Source organism: Oncorhynchus masou, chromosome 28 (assembly GCF_036934945.1).
Source record: "Oncorhynchus masou masou isolate Uvic2021 chromosome 28, UVic_Omas_1.1, whole genome shotgun sequence".
NCBI lineage: Eukaryota > Metazoa > Chordata > Actinopteri > Salmoniformes > Salmonidae > Oncorhynchus > Oncorhynchus masou.
The window spans coordinates 9,660,307-9,685,954 of NC_088239.1; the positions used below are offsets into that span (position 1 = coordinate 9,660,307).

A 25,648-nucleotide genomic window follows, 5' to 3' on the forward strand; every position below is an offset into this window, starting at 1 on the left:
ACTAGTTCCATTCGGCTACTAGTTCTATTCTACTGCTAGTTCTACTGCTATTTCTATTCTACAACTAGTTCTATACTACAACTTTTTCTTCTCTACTGCTAGTTCTACTCTAATGCTAGTTCTACAACTAGTTCTACTCTACTACTAGTTCTACTGCTAGTTCTATTATGCTACTGGTTCTATTCTACTGCTAGTTCTACTGCTATTTATATTCTACTACTAGTTCTAGTTCTATACTAGTTCTACTGCTAGTTCTACAAGTAGTTATACTCTGCTATTAGATATACTACTAGTTCTATTCTACAAATAGTTCTATTCTACTGCTAGTTCTACTGCTTGTTCTATTTTACTACTAGTTCTATTCTACTGCTAGTTCTACTGCTAGTTCTACTGCTAGTTCTACTCTACTACTAGTTCTATTATACTGCTAGTTCTACTACTAGTTCTACTGCTAGTTCTACTCTACTGCTAGATCTATTGCTAGTTCTACGCTACTGCTAGTACTATTCTACTGCTAGTTCTCCTTCATAGCTAGTTATATTCTACTGCTAGTTATACTGCGAGTTCTATTCTATTGCTAGTCCTCCTGCTCGTTCTACTGCTAGTTCTATTCCGCTACTAGTTCTATTCTACTGCTAGTTATATTATACTACTAGTTCTACTACTAGTTCTACTGCTAGTTCTACTCTACTACAAGTTCTACTGCTAGGTTTCTGCTACTTGTTCTGCTGCTTGTTCTATTCTACTGCTAGTTCTAGTTCTAATCTACTACTAGTTTTGCTACTAGTTCTACTACTAGTTTTATTTTACTACTGGTTCTACTGCTAGTTCTGCTGCTTGTTCTATTCTACTGCAAGTTCTGCTACTAGTTCTACTGCTTGTTCTATTCTACTACTAGTTCTAGTTCTAATCTACTACTAGTTTTGCTACTAGTTCTACTACTAGTTTTATTTTACTACTGGTTCTACTGCTAGTTCTACTACTTGTTATGCTACTAGTTCAATGCTTGTTCTGTTCTACTGCTGGTTCTACTACTAGTTCTGTTCTACTACTAGTTCAATGCTTGTTCTGTTCTACTGCTGGTTCTACTACTAGTTCTGTTACTTGTTCTGCTGCTTGTTCTGTTCTACTAGTTCTACTGCTTGTTCTGTTCTACTGCTGGTTCTACTACTAGTTCTACTACTAGTTATGCTGCTTGTTCTGTCTGTCTGTCTGTCTGTCTGTCTGTCTGTCTGTCTGTCTGTCTGTCTGTCTGTCTCTGTCTGTCTGTGTGAGTTATTGAGTCATGAATATGTTCTGAATGAAGAGGTAGTTTACTGAGCCTCTCCATCCAGCCCTGTATGTGCTACTGTTAGGAGTACAATCAGACTTGTTAGTAATGTTTATACTATTTAAACACAGTGTGTGTGTGTTTCTAAAGAATCTCAAATGTGTAGAGGTTATATTTGCTTAATCCTACCCCACGCTTCAAAATGTAGTGATTAGTCAAATCTATAATTACCAGAACCTTCAAGTTTGTGTGTGCACCCTTGTTAAAGCAGAGGACTGATTTGTTTAATTGGCTGACTAATCACTCTTCTGAAGTACTACAGACTAGGACACACACGTGTGTGTGTGTGTGTGTGTGTTTCTAAAGAACCTCAAATGGGTAGAGATTATATTTCCTTATAATCCTACCCTGAGCTTCAAAATGCAGTGATTACTCAACGCTATAATTACCAGAACCTTCAAGTTTGTGTGTGTCATGTCTCAGAATTGCAAGTAAATAATTAAGTGCAGATGTCACTGAATCACATAAAACCTTTAATTGAATTATCTCTCCACAAAACAAGTTATGGATGAAATGTCTCTTTACAAACCCATGTGTTTTCATCAGTGGCTGTGGGTACTCATGCTAGCAGCACAGTGGCTGTATCACAACGCTTGGTACAGAACACATCACTTCTTTACATCCCATTCACACACAGGCCCCAGTACATAGCAAATCATTACCAGAACCTAGTCTCATATATATATACTGCAGAGCCATTACCAGAATCTAGTCTCATACATACACTACCGTCCAAAAGTTTGGAGTCACTTAGAAATGTCCTTGTTTTTGAAAGACAAACACATTTTTTGTCCATTAAAATAAAATAAAATTGATCAGAAATACCGTGTAGACATTGTTAATATTGTAAATGACTATTGTAGCTGGAAACGGCTACACAGGTGTACAGAGGCCCATTAAGTTTTTAAAAGGCTAATTGATCATTAGAAAACCCTTTTGCAATTGTGTTAGCACAGCTGGAAACTGTAAATAAATACAAATGTCCTTCTTTAGTCTAGTAGACTAGTATCTGGGGTTCGATTACAGGCTCAAACTGGCCAGAAACAAAGAACTTTCTTCTGAAACTCATCAGTTTATCCTTGTTCTGAGAAATGAAGGCTGTTCCATGCGAGAAATTGCCAAGAAACTGAAGATCTCGTAGAACGCTGTGTCCTACTCCCTTCACAGAACAGCGCAAACTGGCCCTAACCAGAATAGAAAGAGGAGTGGGAGGCCCCGGTGCACAACTGAGCAAGAGGACAAGTACATTAGAGTGTCTAGTTTGAGAAACAGATGCCTCACAAGTCTTCAACTGGCAGCTTCATTAAATAGTACCCGCAATACACCAGTCTCAACGTCAACAGTGAAGAGGCGACTCCAGGATGCTGGCCTTCTAGGCAGGGTTGTAAAGAAAAAGCCATATCTCAAACTGGCCAATAAAAAGAAAATATTAAGATGGGAAAAATAACAGACACTGGACAGAGGAACTCTGCCTAGAAGGCCAGCATCCTGGAGTCGCCTCTTCACTGTTGACATTGAGACTGGACAGAGGAACTCTGCCTAGAAGGCCAGCATCCTGGAGTCGCCTCTTCACTGTTGACATTGAGACTGGACAGAGGAACTCTGCCTAGAAGGCCAGCATCCTGGAGTCGCCTCTTCACTGTTGACATTGAGACTGGACAGAGGAACTCTGCCTAGAAGGCCAGCATCCTGGAGTCGCCTCTTCACTGTTGACGTTGAGACTGGACAGAGGAACTCTGCCTAGAAGGACCAGCATCCTGGAGTCGCCTCTTCACTGTTGACGTTGAGACTGGACAGAGGAACGCTGCCTAGAAGGCCAGCATCCTGGAGTCGCCTCTTCACTGTTGACGTTGAGACTGGACAGAGGAACTCTGCCTAGAAGGCCAGCATCCTGGAGTCGCCTCTTCACTGTTGACGTTGAGACTGGACAGAGGAACTCTGCCTAGAAGGCCAGCATCCTGGAGTCGCCTCTTCACTGTTGACATTGAGACTGGACAGAGGAACTCTGCCTAGAAGGACCAGCATCCTGGAGTCGCCTCTTCACTGTTGACGTTGAGACTGGACAGAGGAACTCTGCCTAGAAGGCCAGCATCCTGGAGTCGCCTCTTCACTGTTGACGTTGAGACTGGACAGAGGAACTCTGCCTAGAAGGACCAGCATCCTGGAGTCGCCTCTTCACTGTTGACGTTGAGACTGGACAGAGGAACGCTGCCTAGAGGGCCAGCATCCTGGAGTCGCCTCTTCACTGTTGACGTTGCAGCTGGTGTTTTGCTGGTACTATTTAATGAAGCTGCCAGTTTCTTGACAATTTCTTGCATGGATTAGCCTTCCTTTCTCAGAACAAGAATAGACTGACGAGTTTCAGAAGAAAGTGCTTGGGGATCCAGATACTCAACTAGTCTAAATAAGGCCAGTTTTATTGCTTCTTTAATCAGAACAACTGTTTTCAGCTGTGCTAACACAATTGCAAAAGGATTTCTAATGATCTATTAGCCTTTTAAAATAATAAACTTGGCTTAGCTAACACAACGTACCATTGGAACACAGGAGTGATGAATGCTGATAATGCCTCTGTACCCCTCTGTGGATATTCCATAACAAATCTGCCGTTTCCAGCTACAATAGTCATTTATAACATTAACAATGTCTACACTGTATTTCTGATCAATTTGATGTTATTTTAATGGACAAGAAATGTGCTTTTCTTTCAAAAACAAGGACATTTCTAAGTAACCCTAAACTTTTGAACGATAGTGTGTGTGTGTGTGTGTGTGTGTGTGTGTGTGTGTGTGTGTGTGTGTGTGTGTGTGTGTGTGTGTGTGTGTACATACACAGCAGCACTTTGTGTTTCTAGGCAGCTTAGAACCTCATATACAACACTCTCCACCCAATACACACTTTCATTTACATAATTCCTTCACTACAACCTCTTTCAATGGTTGAGCGTGCTACACGCTAACACGTGTGTTTAACATCACAAGGATAACACGCTCATATACGCATCATATAAAAACAATAACATAGGACATATTTGAGTTAAAACATTAAAATATGTGGCATGTATCAATATTAGCCAAGTTGATACTCTCAATCACATTAGGCAATGATTATGCAGAAAATCAAACATAAGATTGTAGGCCACGTGACCATGCACATATAGCAGTATGCAGTGTGATAAATATTGACTGTGTCATCCATGTGATAGTCACTGGCATTGTACCTTGAATTTGATTTGTTCACTTGCGTTGGTCCGCATCTTGAAAGCAACCTCTCCAAGCAAATTGTGTGGATAAGAAATAGCATTATACCCTCACATGTCATTCCAAACTTGAGCTAGATAGTTTGTGTATGTATTGATATTTATTTTAATTAACTAGGCAAGTCAGTTAAGAACAAATTCTTATTTTCAATGATGGCCTAGGAATAGGGGGTTAACTGCCTGTTCAGGGGCAGAACGACAGATGTTTACCTTGTCAGCTCGGGGATTTGAACTTGCAACCATTCGGTTACTAGGCCAACACTCTAACCACTAGGCTACGTGTGTCCTAGAGATGTTTTGTCTATTAATGTTCTGTATTATGTAATGTTTCATGTGCTGTGGGGACCCCAGGAAGAGTAGCTGCTGTTTCACAACAGCTAATGGGCATCCTAATGAAATACCAAACACGAAACAGAAAGTCATTATGGTAAACTTTGATAATCTCCCTCTGCATGACAACACAATGTACAGATAATCCGGTCAGGATGTTTTTCTATAATAACTAGGTAATAGGGTTTTAGTAATTTAGCTGACTGATTGATCCTGCCTGGGACATAACTCCCTAGTGAGGGAACAGAGTTAAGCTGGTACTAAACCTGAACCATGGCAAGCAGATCAAATAACAAACTTCAATTTCCATTAAAGCCTTATTTCCCTATTCCCCATTTGGAGGGGAGGAGGGGAGGGGAGGAGTGAGAGGGGGAGGGGAGGGGAGAGTGGAGGAGGGTGGAGTGGAGGAGGGGAGGGGAGTGGAGGGGAGGGGAGGAGTGGAGGGGGAGGGGAGTGGAGGAGGAGGGAGGGGGGAGTAGGTGGAGGGGAGGGTGGAGGAGGGGGTAGAGTGGAGGGGAGGAGGGAGGAGTGGAGGGGGGGGAGGAGGGAGGGGTAGGAGTGGAGGGGGGGGGAGGGGGGAGGGGAGGAGGGAGGGTGGAGGGGAGGGGGAGGGGAGGGGGAGTGGAGGGGAGGGGAGGGGTGGTGGAGGGGAGGAGTGGAGGGGAGGGGAGGAGGGGTAGAGTGGAGGGGAGGGGAGGAGAGGAGGGGAGGGGGAGGAGTGGAGGGGAGGGGAGGGGGGAGGAGAGGAGGGGAGGAGGGAGGGGAGGAGGGGTAGGTGGAGGGAGGGGAGGGTGGAGGGGAGGGAGGAGGGTAGGGGGGAGGGGGGAGGAGTGGAGGGGAGGGGTAGGTGGAGGGGAGGAGTGGAGGGTGGAGGGGAGGGGGAGGGAGGGGGGGTAGGGTGGAGGGGAGGGGAGGAGGGTGGAGGGGAGTGGAGGGGGGGGTAGAGTGGAGGGGAGGAGTGGAGGAGAGGGAGGGAGTAGAGTGGAGGGGGAGGGAGGGGTAGAGGGGAGGGGAGGGGAGGAGGAGTGGAGGGGTAGAGTGGAGGGGAGGAGGAGGGGAGGAGGAGTAGAGGGGGGGAGGAGTGGGAGGGGGAGGGGAGGGAGGGGAGGAGGGGAGGGGGAGTGGAGGGGAGGAGTGGAGGGGAGGGGGGGGAGTGGAGGGGGAGGAGAGGGGGGTAGAGTGGAGGGGTGGAGGAGTGGAGGAGAGGAGAGGAGGGGTAGGAGAGGAGGGGAGAGTGGAGGGGAGGAGGGGTGGAGGAGGAGTGGAGGGGAGTGGAGGGAGGGGAGGAGGAGGGGAGTGGAAGAGAGGAGGGGGAGGGAGGAGGGAGGGGAGGGGGAGGAGGGAGGAGGGGGAGGGGAGGAGGAGGGGTAGGGGGAGGGGGAGGGGAGGGGAGGAAATAAGAGGGGTGGAGGAGAGGAGGGGTGGAGGGGAGGGAGGAGGAGGAGGGAGGGGGGGGGAGGGAGGAGAAACTAAATGGAGTGGTGGAGACAAAAGAACAAACTGGACAAAAGACATGTGGAAGACGAGAGCTGGTCATTGGTTGAGGTGAATGGTTAGAGGTATTTGGAACAGGGGATAGTGTCAGGGGAGAGGCTTTATCATTCTGTTGGTTCGGTTCATCCCGAGGATCTTGTTTGTGATGTCACATGCCGTTCATACTTCCATGCTGTCCGTCTTAGGGGTCTTGGATATCCAGAGTGTTGATTGGTTAACACTGGTTTTGGTCCCCGGTTTGCTTTAGTAAATTAAAAACATTTTATAAATAGGTTAAGAGAAACAATAACAGGACAAACTAAAGTAGAATAGCAGAACTACAGATGAATCCTACTGTGTGTGAGTGTGTGTGTGTGCATGCGTAGGTGTGTGTGAATGTAAAACATCTGTTGCTCACACAAACACTTCAGTACCAACCATACCCTGTAATGCAACTCTCTCCTTGCCTCTCATAACTCTTCGTTGCTCATATTGCCTCAGATCATGTTTTGTCGTGTTGTAAAAACACAAGTGTCACAAGGTGTAAAGGAGCGATTTGTAAGCGTTCGGGGCCAATCTAAATGACCCAGATGGCTTTGGGATTGTTCCAGGAAGAGTTTTACAGTGGTGGACGGGAGTCAGAGGCATGATTAACTGGTCTCTGTCAGGAGACCCCCCTCCCCCCGGAAATATGCCCCACATCATTGGAAAAGATATACTAAACTGGATCAATTAAACCACATCATCAGACGGGACAGAGATACTAAACTGGATCAATTAAACCACCACTCAGACGGGACAGAGATACTAAACTGGATCAATTACCACTCAGACGGGACAGAGATACTAAACTAAACAGAGATGGATCAATTAAACCACATCAGACGGACAGAGATACTAAACTGGATCAATTAAACCACATCACTCAGACGGGACAGGGACAGAGATACTAAACTGGATCAATTAAACCACCACTCAGACAGGACAGAGATACTAAACTGGATCAATTAAACCACATGGATACTAAACTGGATCAATTAAACCACATCACTCAACCACCACTCAGACGGGACAGAGATACTAAACTGGATCAATTAAACCACATCACTCAGACGGGACAGAGATACTAAACTGGATCAATTAAACCACCACTCAGACGGACAGAGATACTAAACTGGATCAATTAAACCACCACTCAGACGGGACAGAGATACTAAACTGGATCAATTAAACCACATCACTCAGACGGGACAGAGATACTAAACTGGATCAATTAAACCACCACTCAGACGGGACAGAGATACTAAACTGGATCAATTAAACCACATCACTACAAACTGGATCAATTAAACCACATCACTCAGGGGACAGAGATACCAAACTGGATCAATTAAACCACACTCAGACGGGACAGAGATACTAAACTGGATCAACCACCACTCAGACGGGACAGAGATACTAAACTGGATCAATTAAACCACATCATCAATCAGACTCAGGGGACAGAGATACTAAACTGGATCAATTAAACCACCACTCAGACGGGACAGAGATACTAAACTGGATCAATTAAACCACATCACTCAGACAGAGATAGTAAACTGGATCAAATAAACCACATCACTCAGATACTAAACTGGATCAAATAAACCACATCACTCAGACGGGACAGAGATACTAAACTAGATACATAAAGCTAACTAGGTAGTAGCTGGCTGGCCATGGGCCATGGCAGAATGAAGAGAGGTAGTAGCTGGCATGAGAATGAAGAGAGTAGCTATGGCAGAATGAAGAGAGGTAGTAGCTGGCCATGGCAGAATGAAGAGGTAGTAGCTGGCCATGGCAGAATGAAGAGAGAAGAGGTAGTAGCTGGCCATGGCAGAATGAAGAGAGGTAGTAGCTGGCCATGGCAGAATGAAGAGAGGTAGTAGCTGGCCATGGCAGAATGAAGAGAGGTAGTAGCTGGCCATGGCAGAATGAAGAGAGGTAGTAGCTGGCCATGGCAGAATGAAGAGAGGTAGTAGCTGGCCATGGCAGAATGAAGAGAGGTAGTAGCTGGCCATGGCAGAATGAAGAGAAGAGGTAGTAGCTGGCCATGGCAGAATGAAGAGAGGTAGTAGCTGGCCATGGCAGAATGAAGAGAGGTAGTAGCTGGCCATGGCAGAATGAAGAGGTAGTAGCTGGCCATGGCAGAATGAAGAGAGGTAGTAGCTGGCCATGGCAGAATGAAGAGAGGTAGTAGCTGGCCATGGCAGAATGAAGAGGTAGTAGCTGGCCATGGCAGAATGAAGAGAGGTAGGCTGGCCATGGCAGAATGAGCTGGCCATGGCAGAATGAAGAGAGGTGAATGGCAGAATGAAGAGAGGTAGTAGCTGGCCATGGCAGAATGAAGAGAGGTAGTAGCTGGCCATGGCAGAGAATGAAGAGAGTGTGCTGTGGTGTATGTCCATGCATCCCAATCTCCAGCATTGTAAAGCTGTCCTGGCCATGGCAGAATCATGCCAGGTAAGGTACTGGCTGAAAAGTGGTGGATCTGGCTCAGATTTTAGACGGACTCATAAAAACCAGAAAGGTTAGCCTCAGATAGTACAGCTACACATTCACACACGCTCTTTTTTTTTACCTTTATTTAACTAGGCAAGTTAGTTAAGAACAAATTCTTATTTTCAATGACGGCCCAGGAACAGTGGGTTAACTGTTCAACCTTTCGGTTGCTAGTTCAACGCTCTAACTACTAGGCTACCCTGCCGCCCCAAAAACTTTGGTTATTGTAGGGATACTATTGAGGGGTCCAGCTATCGACCCAGAAATCACAGACTGTATCTGTTGCCAGGGTAACACACACACACACACACCACCTACACACACTCACAATAATAAGTGATAACAGCAGGCCGTGGCAGTGGTTATGCTGAATCCCCCCAACAAGGCGTCCCTGTGTTATCCCAGTGATTATGACTGAGTAAGCACTGTTCTTACCAAACACTTACAGCCCAGACCGATCCATCACAACATAGGGACGGGGGGGTTGGTCCCAACCATTAGAGGATGAATGAGGAGGGTTGTCAGGGTTCAGAGATTGAGTTGATTGTCTGATTAATTTTAAGAATGTGCCAATTCAAGTTTTTTTTACGATAGGAAGAGAGCGAGAGAGAGGACAGTGAGTGATAGGAAGAGAAGAGGGTGAGTGATAGAAAGAGAGAGAGGACAGTGAGTGATTGGAAGAGAGAGAGGACAGTGAGTGATAGGAAGAGCGAAAGAGAGAGAGGATGACAGTGAGTGATAGGAAGAAAGAAAGAGAGAGAGAGAGGACAGTGAGTGATAGGAAGAGAGAGAGAGAGGGGACAGTGAGTGATAGGAAGAGAGAAAGAGAGAGAGGACAGTGAGTGATAGGAAGAGAGAGAGAGAGAGAGGACAGTGGGATAGGAAGAGAAAAGAGAGAGAGAGGACAGTGAGTGATAGGAAGAGAGAAAGAGAGAGAGGACATTGTGGGATAGGAAGAGAAAGAGAGAGGACAGTGAGTGATATAAAGAGAGAAAGAGAGAGAGGACAGTGAGTGATAGGAAGAGAGAGAGAGAGGACGACAGTGTGTGATAGGAAGAGAAAGAGAGAGAGGACAGTGAGTGATAGGAAGAGAGAAAGAGAGAGGACAGTGAGTGATAGGAAGAGAGAGAGAGGACAGTGAGTGATAGGAAGAGAGAGAGAGATAGAGAGAGAGAGGACAGTGAGTGATAGGAAGAGAGAGCAGTGAGTGATAGGAAGAGAGAAGAGAGACAGTGAGTGAGAGAGAGAAAGAGAGAGAGGACAGTGAGTGATAGGAAGAGAGAAGAGAGGAGTGATGGAGAGAGAGAGAGGACAGTGAGTGATAGGAAGAGAGAAAGAGAGAGACAGTGAGTGATAGGAAGAGAGAGAGAGAGGACAGTGTGTGATAGGAAGAAAGAAAGAGAGAGAGGACAGTGTGCGATAGGAGAGAGAGAGAGGACAGTGTGTGATAGGAAGAGAGAGAGAGAGGACAGTGAGTGATAGGAAGAGAGAGAGAGAGGACAGAGTGTGATAGGAAGATAGAGAAAGAGATAGAGGACCGTGTGTGATAGGAAGAGAGAGAAAGAGAGAGAGGACAGTGTGTTATAGGAAGAGAGAGAAAGAGAGAGAGGACAGCGTGTGATAGGAAGAGAGAGAGGACAGAGTGTGAGGAAGAGAGAAAGAGACAGTGTGTGATAGGAAGAGAGAAAGAGAGAGAGGACAGTGTGTGATAGGAAGAGAGAACAGCGTGTGATAGGAAGAGAGAGGACAGTGTGTGATAGGAAGATAGAGAAAGAGAGAGACAGTGTGTGGTAGGAAGAGAGAGAGAGAGAGGACAGTGTGTGATAGGAAGATAGAGAAAGAGAGAGGACAGCGTGTGATAGGAAGAGAAAGAGAGAGAGGACAGAGTGTGATAGGAAGATAGAGAAAGAGAGAGGACAGTGTGTGATAGGAAGAGAGAGAAAGAGAGGACAGAGTGTGATAGGAAGATAGAGAAAGAGAGAGGACAGTGTGTGATAGGAAGAGAGAGAAAGAGAGAGAGGACAGTGTGTTATAGGAAGAGAGAGAAAGAGAGAGGACAGTGTGTGATAGGAAGAGAGAGAAAGAGAGAGGACAGTGTGTGATAGGAAGAGAGAAAGAGAGAGAGGACAGTGTGTTATAGGAAGAGAGAGAAAGAGAGAGAGGACAGCGTGTGATAGGAAGAGAAAGAGAGAGAGGACAGAGTGTGATAGGAAGATAGAGAAAGAGAGAGGACAGTGTGTGAGGAAGAGAGAGAAAGAGAGAGGACAGTGTGTTAGGAAGAGAGAGAAAGAGAGAGAGGACAGCGTGTGTGATAGGAAGAGAGAAAGAGAGAGATGACAGTGAGTGATTAGAGAAAGAGAGAGGAAGAGTGTGATAGGAAGAGAGAAAGAGAGAGGACAGTGAGTGATAGGAAGAAAGAAAGAGAGAGAGGACAGTGTGATAGGAAGAGAGAGAGAGAGAGGACAGTGTGTGATAGGAAGAGAAAGAGAGAGGACAGTGTGTGATAGGAAGATAGAGAAAGAGAGAGAGGACAGTGTGTGATAGGAAGAGAGAGAAAGAGAGAGAGGAAGACAGTGTGTGGAAGAGAGAGAAAGATAGGAACAGATAGGAAAGAGAGAGAGGACAGAGTGTGATAGGAAGATAGGAAGAAAGAGAGAGAGGACAGTGTGTGATAGGAAGAGAGAGAAAGAGAGAGGACAGTGTGTAGGAAGAGAATAGGAAGAGGGAGAGAGAGAGAGGGACAGCGTGTGATAGGAAGAGAGAGAAGAGAGAGAGACAGAAAGACAGTGTGTGATAGGAAGAGGGAGAAGAGAGAGGACAGTGTGTGATAGGAAGAGAGAAAGAGAGAGGACAGTGTGCGATAGGAAGAGGGAGAGAGAGAGAGGACAGTGTGCGATAGGAAGAGAGAGAAAGAGAGAGGACAGTGTGCGATAGGAAGAGGGAGAGAGAGAGAGGACAGCGTGTGATAGGAAGAGAGAAAGAGAGAGGACAGTGTGTGATAGGAAGAGAGAAAGAGAGAGGACAGTGTGTGATAGGAAGAGAGAAAGAGAGAGGACAGTGTGTGATAGGAAGAGGGAGAGAGAGAGAGGACAGCGTGTGATAGGAAGAGGAAGAGAGAAAGAGAGGACAGTGTGTGATAGGAAGAGGGAGAGAGAGAGAGGACAGCGTGTGATAGGAAGAGAGAAAGAGAGAGGACAGTGTGTGATAGGAAGAGAGAGAAAGAGAGGACAGTGTGTGTGATAGGAAGAGGGAGAGAGAGAGAGGACAGCGTGTGATAGGAAGAGAGAAAGAGAGAGGACAGTGTGTGATAGGAAGAGAGAGAAAGAGAGGACAGTGTGTGAGTACTATGAGGATAGTGAATGATTGGTTATATTTATGGCTGGGATGGTCATGGAATTTAAAACGATGGTAATTGGTCAACACAGCCCTTATTTTTCGAGGGGTACGCACATCTCCTCCGCTCCTGACTGCATGTGCTGCCATAGAATTGGAATGGATAGAACTGGCATGCCCGTTCAAGTCAATGATGTTATAACGGGTGGACTGGCGGCCATCGCAAGTTTATCCATACTGTTGCAAAGCAGGAAGTAAAACATCTGCTAAAATATGTGCTGTGATTGTTGATTCAACTCAACTGACATGATAAAAAAAACATTCCATTGCATGAGCCACATCAGTTATTACATCAGTTGATCAATGAACATTCTACATTACCATGGCAATGTTTGCATTACCATACCAGGCAGCCATTGCGAGTGTACCCATGGGTTTCCCAGTCAAATTCCCAGGGTTAGTGGTTCCAAGCCCGTTCTATTCATTCGATTTCTGTGTGTGCCGCTGCTGCATTATGGGGGGGGGGGGGCATTACCTAGACAACCAAAGACTCCATGGCTTGTTTCATCAAGGATCAAGTTTCATCACGTTATTATTAAGAGTCCATGTTATGGCCGAAACGGCCTCAACCGCACGAATGCCTGGCCATCCCGTCTTCAGTCATCTGTTCGTTCCCAAAAATGTTTTTATGACGGTCTTCGTCCATAACCATATGGTTAAACGGTTTATATGGTCATTGTGAAAGCCTTAGCTGTATGAGAATCACAGAGTGGTCAATCAGTTGGGTGTGTATGGGTAATGCAGTACTGATTCAACTGGGTGGACTTGGTGTGTTCAGCTGGGTCGTTAAGGTAAGGGAGTTGTTGTTTTTGTGGTTGCGGTGGTGTGCCGTGTCTCACCTCTTGCTGAACATCTGGAAACAGCAAGTCCCAGAAGCCACCAGGATGAGCAGTAGCAGAGGGATGGTGGGGATGATCACATAGACCAGAAACATCCCTGCAAAAGGAGGGTAGAGACAGCCCCTCAGACAGACAGGCTATTTCATCAATTTACCCGTCTCATCAAGACCTGTCTCACCCTCTGGAGTTCTGCCATACACCTGTCTCACCTCCACTTGTCTCACCTGGTCCGGCTATAACTACGTGTGGGGCGCCATCCTCCTCACTGGGACCAGCCTGTTTAACCTCTATTGTCTGTGCCACCGTCACATCTGGAACAGACAGACACTGGATCGAACAGGGATATCCTACAGCAAACTGAGTCAGATCTACAGGAGAGGGGTTGCTGTTGCTGGGCTATGCCTCATTATGTGTTCCCTCACCTGGGTCACGAGCTCCAGGCCTGTCCCCCTGCTCCTTCACCAGATGGCTCTCTGGATCAAGATCAGAATCCGGGGGAAAAAAAATGGATTTAACAAAACCGATATGCATTTCTGTTCGTGTAAAGTTGTAGCAGGCTAAAAGCACAACAACAGAAACAGCTCTTAGAGGCAGACATAAGGAACACTCCCCAAGACACAACTCATCTGCCGTGACGTTGGCATACCTGTGTGATGCTGTGTAGTTGTACCTGTGTGATGCTGTGTAGTCGTATCTGTGTAGTCGTACCTGTGTGATGCTGTGTAGTCATACCTTTGTAGTCATATCTGTGTGATGCTGTGTAGTTGTACCTGTGTAGTCGCATCTGTGTGATGCTGTGTAGTCGTACCTGTGTATTCGTACCTGTGTGATGCTGTGTAGTCGTACCTGTGTGATGCTGTGTTGTCATACCTGTGTGATGCTGTGTAGTCGTACCTGTGTGATGCTGTGTAGTCGTACCTGTGTGATGCTGTGTAGTTGTACCTGTGTGATGCTGTGTTGTCGTACCTGTGTGATGATGTGTAGTCGTACCTGTGTGATGCTGTGTAGTCGTACCTGTGTAGTCGTACCTGTGTAGGCATACCTGTGTGATGCTGTGTAGTCGTACCTGTGTGATGCTGTGTAGTCGTACCTGTGTGATGCTGTGTTATCGTACCTGTGTGATGCTGTGTTGTCGTACCTGTGTGATGCTGTGTTATCGTACCTGTGTGATGCTGTGTTGTCGTACCTGTGTGATGCTGTGTAGTCATACCTGTGTGATGCTGTGTAGTCGTACCTGTGTAGTCATACCTGTGTGACGCTGTGTAGTCGTACCTGTGTAGTCATACCTGTGTGATACCTGTGTGATGCTGTGTAGTACATGTGTGATGCTGGGTTGTCGTACCAGTGTGATGCTGTGTTGTCGTACCTGTGTGATGCTGTGTTGTCGTACCTGTGTGTTGCTGTGTAGTCATACCTGTGATGCTGTGTAGTCGTACCTGTGTAGTCATACCTGTGTGATGCTGTGTTAGTCGTATGCTGTGTAGTCTGTGTGTAGTCGTATCTGTGTGATGCTGTGTAGTCGTATGTGTACCTGTGTGCTGTGTATGCTGTGTAGTCGTACCTGTGTGATGCTCTGTAGTCGTACCTGTGTGATGCTGTGTTGTCATACCTGTGTGATGATGTGTAGTTGTACCTGTGTGATGCTGTGTTGTCGTACCTGTGTGATGATGTGTAGTCGTACCTGTGTGATGCTGTGTTGTCATACCTGTGTGATGCTGTGTAGTCGTACCGGTGTGATGCTGTGTAGTCATACCTGTGTAGTCATACCTGTGTGATGCTGTGTAGTCATACCTGTGTGATGCTGTGTTATCGTACCTGTGTGATGCTGTGTTGTCGTACCTGTGTAGTCATACCTGTGTGATGCTGTGTAGTCATACCTGTGTGATGCTGTGTAGTCGTACCTGTGTAGTCATACCTGTGTGATGCTGTGTTGTCGTACCTGTGTGATGCTGTGTTATCGTACCTGTGTGATGCTGGGTTGTCGTACCTGTGTGATGCTGTGTTGTCATAACTGTGTGATGCTGTGTTGTCGTACCTGTGTGATGCTGTGTAGTCATACCTGTGTGATGCTGTGTAGTCATACCTGTGTAGTCGTACCTGTGTAGTCATACCTGTGTGACGCTGTGTTGTTGTACCTGTGTGATGCTGTGTAGTCATACCTGTGTGATGCTGTGTAGTCGTACCTGTGTGATGCTGTGTTATCGTATCTGTGTGATGCTGTGTTGTCGTACCTGTGTGATGCTGTGTTATCGTACATGTGTGATGCTGTGTTGTCGTACCCGTGTGATGCTGTGTTGTCGTACCTGTGTGATGCTATGTTGTTGTACCTGTGTGATGCTGTGTAGTCATACCTGTGTGATGCTGTGTAGTCGTACCTGTGTAGTCGTACCTGTGTAGTCATACCTGTGTGATGCTGTGTAGTCGTACCTGTGTAGTCGTACCTGTGTGATGCTATGTTGTCGTACCTGTGTGATGCTGTGTAGTTGTACCTGTGTAGTCATATCTGTGTGATGCTGTGTTGTCGTACCTGTGTAGTCATATCTGTGTGATGCTGTGTTGTCGTACCTGTGTGATGCTGTGTTATCGTACATGTGTGATGCTGTGTTGTCGTACCTGTGTAGTCATATCTGTGTGATGCTGTGTTGTCGTACCTGTGTGATGCTGTGTTATCGTACATGTGTGATGCTGTGTTGTCGTACCTGTGTGATGCTGTGTAGTCATACCTGTGTGATGCTGTGTAGTCGTACCTGTGTGATGCTGTGTTGTCGTACCTGTGTGATGCTGTGTAGTCATACCTGTGTGATGCTGTGTAGTCGTACCTGTGTAGTCGTACCTGTGTAGTCATACCTGTGTGATGCTGTGTAGTCGTACCTGGTTCGTATTTGCAGATGAAGTTGTGCTTCATGTTGCACCTGTCGTCGTTCCACTGGTACATGTAGGCTCCGCCCAGCCCGTGGAGCGCTGTGGGCTGGTGGTACATCACTACACACGCCTCCCCTCCGCACGACGGCTCGTCAAAATACCACTTCCTGACACACACACGTAAAGATCTTCACACACATGCCTTCCACCACATAAGGGTTTGTCAAAGTCTCAGCTCCTTTCACACACACACATTGTTTTATTTAACTAGGTCCACACACACACACACACACACACACACACACACACACACACACACACACACACACACACACACACACACACACACACACACACACAAAGTTTTATTTAACTAAGAATAAATTCTTATTTACAATGACGGCCTACTCAGGCCGACGCAGGGCCAACTGTGCAACACCCTATGGGACCCCCAATCATGGCCAGATGTGATACAGCCTGGAATCTAACCAGGGACTGTAATGACGCCTCTTGCACTGAGAGGCAGTGCCTTGAACCGCGGAGCCACTCAGGAGCCCATGAAGTAGTAGTTTCCTGACCAGGAATCGAACCCAGAACGCGGCGGTGAATCCTAACCACTAGACACACACACACACACACACACACACACACACCCACACACACACCTGAACTGTGACACACTCCCATCAGTCCAGCGGTAGAGGTCGGGACAGGAGGTGAAGTGATCTTGTTCCTGTGTGTTCTCTCCATCTGTCCTTGTCAGCCCGATCCAGAAATCGCCGTCTGCTATTCCTCCGTGACCGGTACCTGCTCCAGTCCCTGTTTCTGTCCCCGCTGTTGAGGAGGTCCGAAGCTCCTGTAACAAATCATATATATATAGTATGTACAGTATATTATACTGCAACTACATGTAATAAATATATTACAATATTCATGATTGAAGTACTTTGCGGAGGTGTTTTTGGTGTCATTTGTACTGTCAAACACACACACACACACACACACACACACACACACACACACACACACACACACACACACACACACACACACACACACACACACACACACACACACACACACACACACACACATACACACACACACACACACACACACACACACACACACACACACACACACACACACACACACACACACACACACACACACACACACACACACACACACACACACACACACACACACACACACACTGACTTGTAGCAGGTGCTCTATGTGTCTCTGCTCGGCAGCATTCTCTATGCTCAGCAGGGACCCGCCGTCCATCTCACATGCCTTTCTGGCCTCCCAGAATGCAACGCGGCTGGTCATGTCCCGGAAGTAGGCCATCTTGTAGCACGGATGCTCCGCCCCTCCCTGACACACCGTCTGACCTGTGGTGAGAAGGAGGTCATCCACCTGTCTATCTATTGATTATAAGTAGACGATTTTACACATATGGATTGATACATTATTCAATAGACAATTCTGTCAAATCTATATGTGGCAGTTTTATGCAATAATCTCTCGCGGACAGACTACGTAACATAAAATGCAGTCATTTCCGTGAGATTTTTGGTTCTAAATTGCCAAGATTAGCCAGTAAAATAACCAATGCCATCCAGCACTGCTTCCACAACCATTTCAACATCCTCTTTCTCCCTCTACTGTTCCTGTGGACCCTGGCTGTGGGTTTGTTTACATCTATCTGACAAACCATCCATCAACCAATCAGTGATCAGTAAATTCACCAGACTACTGTATCTACACCCCGATCAGCCCCTCCTCCAGTCAATACATCCATCTACCAGCCAACAAATCAACCAACTCACCTATCAATCAAACATTTAACAAATCAATCAACGCACCTATCAACTCATCAATCAATCAGTTAATATCAGTGAATAGTATACAGTACATCAGGAGAATGACACCTCAGTGAATCTCTGTTCATCTTATGAAGTGGTCACTGTTTAAATCGAATGCAAACATCTCCACTGTGCCTATCAGTCGTACACCACCCTAACACACACAACCCATCGACCCCCACTCACGACTAATGACTCTTGACTTCCAGCCAAAACGATGTGGTCATCGCATTCCCATCCTCTCTGTCCGTAGAATTTACAGTCCGACTTACCCAGAGCGGTCAATAACTTGTGTCAATCAGGACGTGCCTCCAGCTGACAGGAAGTAGTATAGCAGGGCTGCCAATCACACTGTAGGCCCCGTTCCAGAACAGCCTCGTTACACCTCACAAACACACATCTATCTACTGGATGTATTTAAACTCAGAACTGACACTTTCAGGAAGCACATAGAGTACTGTAGTTTTACTGACACACCCACAAACGTACCGTTATGAAAATAACTACTGTTCCCTGAAGGAGGGAACGAGGTATAACACACTATGGGTAGTCAACGGCCATTCATATACACGTGAAGAACATGCCCAATGGGCCAATGAATGCAGAGCCTGCCCTCAGACGTCCCGCCTTACTGGTTATAATACCGGGGCTCGCATTCATTTCCTCAGAAGATACCAAACTAGGAGGTCCGCGGCAGCCCAAGCACACACACATTCACCGGATGAGCTTATAGAAGCCACATCTTTCACTAATACTTACCTGAACTGTCAGAGCCACATATAGGGAACCTGCTGCAACATGGTTAAACACAATGACACACAGCCGCTGCAGCCCGAGTCCATAGTCCCCACGGTTCCAAGAACAATTACTCACCATGTGAGCCTGAAACGTCAGAACTCAAAAAAAAGAACCCGCAAGTCCAAAACAACAGAACACCTGTCGCGACTTGTTGGTAAAGCACAAACATGCGCTGTGTAGTATCAACCAGAGTCTACGAACCACAGCAGCCAGAGATTCAAACTCACAGGGAACCTGCAGTAGCCTGTAAAGGGTGTACTCACGGGGAACGTGTAGTAACCTGTAAAGGGTGTACTCACAGGGAACCTGTAGTAACCTGTAAAGGGTGTACTCACGGGGAACGTGTAGTAACCTGTAAAGGGTGTACTCACAGGGAACCTGTAGTAACCTGTAAAGGGTGTACTCACGGGGAACGTGTAGTAACCTGTAAAGGGTGTACTCACGGGGAACCTGCAGTAACCTGTAAAGGGTGTACTCACAGGGAACGTGCAGTAACCTGTAAAGGGTGTACTCACGGGGAACCTGTAGTAACCTGTAAAGGGTGTACTCACAGGGAACGTGCAGTAACCTGTAAAGGGTGTACTCACGGGGAACCTGTAGTAACCTGTAAAGGGTGTACTCACAGGGAACGTGCAGTAACCTGTAAAGGGTGTACTCACGGGGAACCTGCAGTAACCTGTAAAGGGTGTACTCACAGGGAACCTGCAGTAACCTGTAAAGGGTGTACTCACAGGGAACGTGTAGTAACCTGTAAAGGGTGTACTCACAGGGAACCTGTAGTAACCTGTAAAGGGTGTACTCACAGGGAACCTGCAGTAACCTGTAAAGGGTGTACTCACAGGGAACGTGTAGTAACCTGTAAAGGGTGTACTCACGGGGAACGTGTAGTAACCTGTAAAGGGTGTACTCACGGGGAACGTGCAGTAACCTGTAAAGGGTGTACTCACGGGGAACGTGCAGTAACCTGTAAAGGGTGTACTCACAGGGAACCTGCAGTAACCTGTAAAGGGTGTACTCACGGGGAACGTGCAGTAACCTGTAAAGGGTGTACTCACGGGGAACCTGTAGTAACCTGTAAAGGGTGTACTCACAGGGAACCTGTAGTAACCTGTAAAGGGTGTCCTCACGGGGAACGTGTAGTAACCTGTAAAGGGTGTACTCACGGGGAACGTGTAGTAACCTGTAAAGGGTGTACTCACAGGGAACGTGCAGTAACCTGTAAAGGGTGTACTCACAGGGAACGTGCAGTAACCTGTAAAGGGTGTACTCACAGGGAACCTGCAGTAACCTGTAAGGGGTGTACTCACAGGGAACGTGTAGTAACCTGTAAAGGGTGTACTCACAGGGAACCTGTAGTAACCTGTAAAGGGTGTACTCACAGGGAACCTGCAGTAACCTGTAAAGGGTGTACTCACAGGGAACCTGTAGTAACCTGTAAAGGGTGTAGTCACGGGGAACCTGTAGTAACCTATAAAGGGTGTACTCACAGGGAACCTGCAGTAACCTGTAAAGGGTGTCCTCACGGGGAACCTGTAGTAACCTGTAAAGGGTGTAGTCACGGGGAACCTGTAGTAACCTGTAAAGGGTGTACTCACGGGGAACCTGTAGTAACCTGTAAAGGGTGTACTCACAGGGAACCTGCAGTAACCTGTAAAGGGTGTACTCACGGGGAACCTGTAGTAACCTGTAAAGGGTGTACTCACAGGGAACGTGCAGTAACCTGTAAAGGGTGTACTCACAGGGAACCTGCAGTAACCTGTAAAGGGTGTACTCACAGGGAACCTGCAGTAACCTGTAAAGGGTGTACTCACAGGGAACGTGTAGTAACCTGTAAAGGGTGTACTCACAGGGAACCTGTAGTAACCTGTAAAGGGTGTACTCACAGGGAACCTGCAGTAACCTGTAAAGGGTGTACTCACAGGGAACGTGTAGTAACCTGTAAAGGGTGTACTCACGGGGAACGTGTAGTAACCTGTAAAGGGTGTACTCACAGGGAACGTGCAGTAACCTGTAAAGGGTGTACTCACAGGGAACGTGCAGTAACCTGTAAAGGGTGTACTCACAGGGAACCTGCAGTAACCTGTAAAGGGTGTACTCACGGGGAACGTGCAGTAACCTGTAAAGGGTGTACTCACGGGGAACCTGTAGTAACCTGTAAAGGGTGTACTCACAGGGAACCTGTAGTAACCTGTAAAGGGTGTACTCACGGGGAACCTGTAGTAACCTGTAAAGGGTGTACTCACGGGGAACGTGTAGTAACCTGTAAAGGGTGTCCTCACAGGGAACCTGTAGTAACCTGTAAAGGGTGTACTCACAGGGAACCTGCAGTAGCCTGTAAAGGGTGTACTCACAGGGAACGTGTAGTAACCTGTAAAGGGTGTACTCACAGGGAACGTGTAGTAACCTGTAAAGGGTGTACTCACAGGGAACGTGTAGTAACCTGTAAAGGGTGTACTCACAGGGAACCTGTAGTAACCTGTAAAGGGTGTACTCACAGGGAACCTGTAGTAACCTGTAAAGGGTGTACTCACAGGGAACCTGTAGTAACCTGTAAAGGGTGTCCTCACGGGGAACGTGTAGTAACCTGTAAAATGTGTACTCACAGGGAAAATGCAGTAACCTGTAAAGGGTGTACTCACGGGGAACGTGTAGTAACCTGTAAAGGGTGTACTCACAGGGAAAATGCAGTAACCTGTAAAGGGTGTACTCACGGGGAACGTGTAGTAACCTGTAAAGGGTGTACTCACGGGGAACGTGTAGTAACCTGTAAAGGGTGTACTCACAGGGAACGTGCAGTAACCTGTAAAATGTGTACTCACAGGGAACCTGTAGTAACCTGTAAAGGGTGTACTCACGTGCTGACATGGCAGCCCAAGGCTCAATCCCACAGGGAACCATGGTAACCCTGATAAATGTGCACTCTGCACGCTGCCCACCATCAAGGCAGCCCAAGGCTCAATCCCACAGGGAACCATGGTAACCCTGATTAATGTGCACTCTGCACGCTGCCGACCATCAAGGCAGCCCATGGCTCAATCCCACAGGGGAACTGTTGTAACTCAAAACGCTGCCTAACATCGACCATGACGTCCCAAGTCCATAGATCCTACCGGTTTCAAAAAGGCTCACACAGAGACACAAGGAGTCTGGAACTGCAAGTCCAAGTCCAAGGAACCACAAGTCCAAAACAACAGGTTATCTGCTGTGACTTGATCATGAATAATTGTGCACCACCTCATCGATAAATGTGTAACCTGCACACCGCCAGAAATCCACTCATGGACCCAGCCATAGGAACACTATGAGCCACTCATGGACCCAGCCATAGGAACACTATGAGCCACACTGTGATTTCAGCCTTTCAGGGGTCAAACCCACAGATTTCACATCAAACTCTCCGTGGTGCCAAGTGCAATAGATCCCGACGACCCTAAACTCTCCTGGGTGCCAAGTGCAATAGATCCCGACGACCCTAAACTCTCCTGGGTACCAAGTGCAATAGATCCCGACGACCATAAACTCTCCTGGGTACCAAGTGCAATAGATCCCGACGACCCTAAACTCTCCTGGGTACCAAGTGCAATAGATCCCGACGACCCTAAACTCTCCTGGGTACCAAGTGCAATAGATCCCGACGACCCTAAACTCTCCTGGGTACCAAGTGCAATAGATCCCGATGACCCTAAACTCTCCTGGGTACCAAGTGCAATAGATCCCGACAACCCTAAACTCTCCTGGGTACCAAGTGCAATAGAACCCGACGACCCTAAACTCTCCTGGGTACCAAGTGCAATAGATCCTGACGACCCTAAACTCTCCGCAGGTCCCTGCCTAACAGGCAGCTAGTCTTTATGACAGCAGTATACCACTCTGCATCCCACCACTGGCTTGCCTCTGAGGCTAGGCAGGGTTGGTCCTGGTCGGTCCCTGGATGGGAGACCAGATGCTGCTGGAAGTGGTGTTGGAGGGCCAGTAGTAGACACTCTTTTGAAAAAATAAATATGTCAATGCCCCATGGCAGTGATTGGGGACTTTGCCCTGTGTAGGGTGCTGTCTTTCGGATGGGATGTTAAACGGGTGTCCTGACTCTGTGGTCACTAAAGATCCCATGGCACTTATTGTAAGAGTAGGGGTGTTAACCCCGGTGTCCTGGCTAAATTCCCAATCTGACCATCATGGCCATCTAATGATCCCCAGTTTACAATTGGTTCATTCATCCTCCTCTCCCTTGTAACTATTCCACAGGTTGTTGGTGAGAATGTGATCTACATCAATTATACCTGGTAAAATAAATAACAATCTCAGGGTAGTCTGGGCCAACAGGGAACTCCCAGAATCAACAGCAGACCCTCTCCAAGGTGGCCTGGATCAGAAAGACAGTCAAGTGATGTTTCATGGTAGACATCCCAGGTAGGCTACCTGCATTGTAGAGGAATTCCATGATGCTAATCAGCGTGATATCCATGGCAGAGACAAGAAGCTGCCAGGGCGCTATCTCTTCCATCTCTTTCTTTCAAGAAAATTCCCAGAACCAGTCAGGCATCCTTTCCAGAATGCGGTTCCCGAACACCTTCAGGGAAGCAGAGAACCCAGATAGAAAGCCATTGCCCCTCTCTCCCAAATGTTTTTGTTTAAGAGAGGGCCTTCAGTAACCCCAAGCCTCCTAAGAAGTCAACATACAAGAGAGTCTGACCTCAGCCCGGTGACTCCGGCCACACCAACTGGTCTGAGCCAAGGCAGTCTGAGAGTGTTTCCACCCCCAGGCAAACATGACAGCATTTGTGAGTATCTTCAATTTTGAATGTGAAACAACATGCCTAAGGTCCGGGGTTCCCAAACTGGTTCACTCAGGCCCCACCTCCAGCATTGGACACCCGTGCCCCCCCCCCCTGCCAACGGGGGGTGCGCCCCACAGTTTGGGAACCACTGCCCTTCGGCACGGTCGGAGGTTCAAATCCATCTGGTCTTTTTGAACAGACTCTTACCACCACCATCTTACTCAAGGAAGGAAGCTCTGGCTACACAAGAAGAGAAGAGAGAAGATAGCAACATAAAAACTGACTCCAAGACCCAAAACTCACAACATCTTGTTCTCTCTCCCCACTAACAGACACCTTAGTCTTAGCCGAATCTCGTAGCCGTCATGTGTTTGAAAAGTTTGTCAATTTTCTGACAAGTTTTCCTTCAGCTGAAGAACGGTACTGAATTGAGGAAATGGATGCAAGCCCCACTATTATTATTTTTTTATTATTTTTTTTTCACCTTTATTTAACCAGGTAGGCTAGTTGAGAACAAGTTCTCATTTACAACTGCGACCTGGCCAAGATAAAGCATAGCAGTGTGAACAGACAACACAGAGTTACACATGGAGTAAACAATTAACAAGTCAATAACACAGTAGAAAAAAAAGGGGAGTCTATATACAATGTGTGCAAAAGGCATGAGGAGGTAGGCGAATAATTACAATATTGCAGATTAACACTGGATTGATAAATGATCATGTACAGGTAGAGATATTGGTGTGCAAAAGAGCAGAAAAGTAAATAAATAAAAACTGTGGGGATGAGGTAGGTGAAAATGCCATCGTGACCAGTGAACTGAGATAAGGCGGAGCTTTACCTAGCATGGCCTTGTAGACGACCTGGAGCCAGTGGGTCTTGCGACGAATATGTAGCGAGGGCCAGCCGACTAGAGCATACAAGTCGCAGTGGTGGGTAGTATAAGGTGCTTTAGTGACAAAACGGATGGCACTGTGATAAACTGCATCCAGTTTGCTGAGAAGAGTGTTGGAAGCAATTTTGTAGATGACATCGCCGAAGTCGAGGATCGGTAGGATATTCAGTTTTACTAGGGTAAGCTTGGCAGCGTGAGTGAAGGAGGCTTTGTTACGGAATAGAAAGCCGACTCTTGATTTGATTTTCGATTGGAGATGTTTGATATGGGTCTGGAAGGAGAGTTTGCAGTCTAGCCAGACACCTAGGTACTTATAGGTGTCCACATATTCAAGGTCGGAACCATCCAGTGTGGTGATGCTAGTCGGGCATGCGGGTGCAGGCAGCGATCGGTTGAAAAGCATGCATTTGGTTTTACTAGCGTTTAAGAGCAGTTGGAGGCCACGGAAGGAGTGTTGTATGGCATTGAAGCTCGTTTGGAGGTTAGATAGCACAGTGTCCAATGACGGGCCGAAAGTATATAGAATGGTGTCGTCTGCGTAGAGGTGGATCAGGGAATCGCCCGCAGCAAGAGCAACATCATTGATATATACAGAGAAAAGTCGGCCCGAGAATTGAACCCTGTGGCACCCCCATAGAGACTGCCAGAGGACCGGACAGCATGCCCTCCGATTTGACACACTGAACTCTGTCTGCAAAGTAATTGGTGAACCAGGCAAGGCAGTCATCCGAAAAACCGAGGCTACTGAGTCTGCCGATAAGAATATGGTGATTGACAGAGTCGAAAGCCTTGGCAAGGTCGATGAAGACGGCTGCACAGTACTGTCTTTTATCGATGGCGGTTATGATGTCGTTTAGTACCTTGAGTGTGGCTGAGGTGCACCCGTGACCTGCTCGGAAACCAGATTGCATAGCGGAGAAGGTACGGTGGGATTCGAGATGGTCAGTGACCTGTTTGTTGACTTGGCTTTCGAAGACCTTAGATAGGCAAGGCAGAATGGATATAGGTCTGTAACAGTTTGGGTCCAGGGTGTCTCCCCCTTTGAAGAGGGGGATGACTGCAGCAGCTTTCCAATCCTTGGGGATCTCAGACGATATGAAAGAGAGGTTGAACAGGCTGGTAATAGGGGTTGCGACAATGGCGGCGGATAGTTTAAGAAATAGAGGGTCCAGATTGTCAAGCCCAGCTGATTTATACGGGTCCAGGTTTTGCAGCTCTTTCAGAACATCTGCTATCTGGATTTGGGTAAAGGAGAACCTGGAGAGGCTTGGGCCTT

At 47.1% G+C, this 25,648-nt stretch overlaps 1 protein-coding gene across 1 annotated transcript in view; it reads right to left on the reverse strand.

Moving 5' to 3' along the window:
* Nucleotides 1-6,572: 6,572 nt before the first annotated feature.
* The window catches only part of LOC135518505 (chondrolectin-like), a 35,569-nt gene continuing 16,493 nt past the window's right edge, over nucleotides 6,573-25,648 (reverse strand). Inside the window, exons 2-8 of the mRNA XM_064943678.1 lie at nucleotides 17,252-17,427; nucleotides 16,696-16,886; nucleotides 16,040-16,197; nucleotides 13,591-13,641; nucleotides 13,393-13,479; nucleotides 13,169-13,265; nucleotides 6,573-6,654 (exon numbers count right to left, since the gene is read on the reverse strand). Coding sequence (XP_064799750.1) covers nucleotides 6,573-6,654; nucleotides 13,169-13,265; nucleotides 13,393-13,479; nucleotides 13,591-13,641; nucleotides 16,040-16,197; nucleotides 16,696-16,886; nucleotides 17,252-17,427 — 842 coding nt within the window. The remainder of the gene's footprint in view (nucleotides 6,655-13,168; nucleotides 13,266-13,392; nucleotides 13,480-13,590; nucleotides 13,642-16,039; nucleotides 16,198-16,695; nucleotides 16,887-17,251; nucleotides 17,428-25,648) is intronic.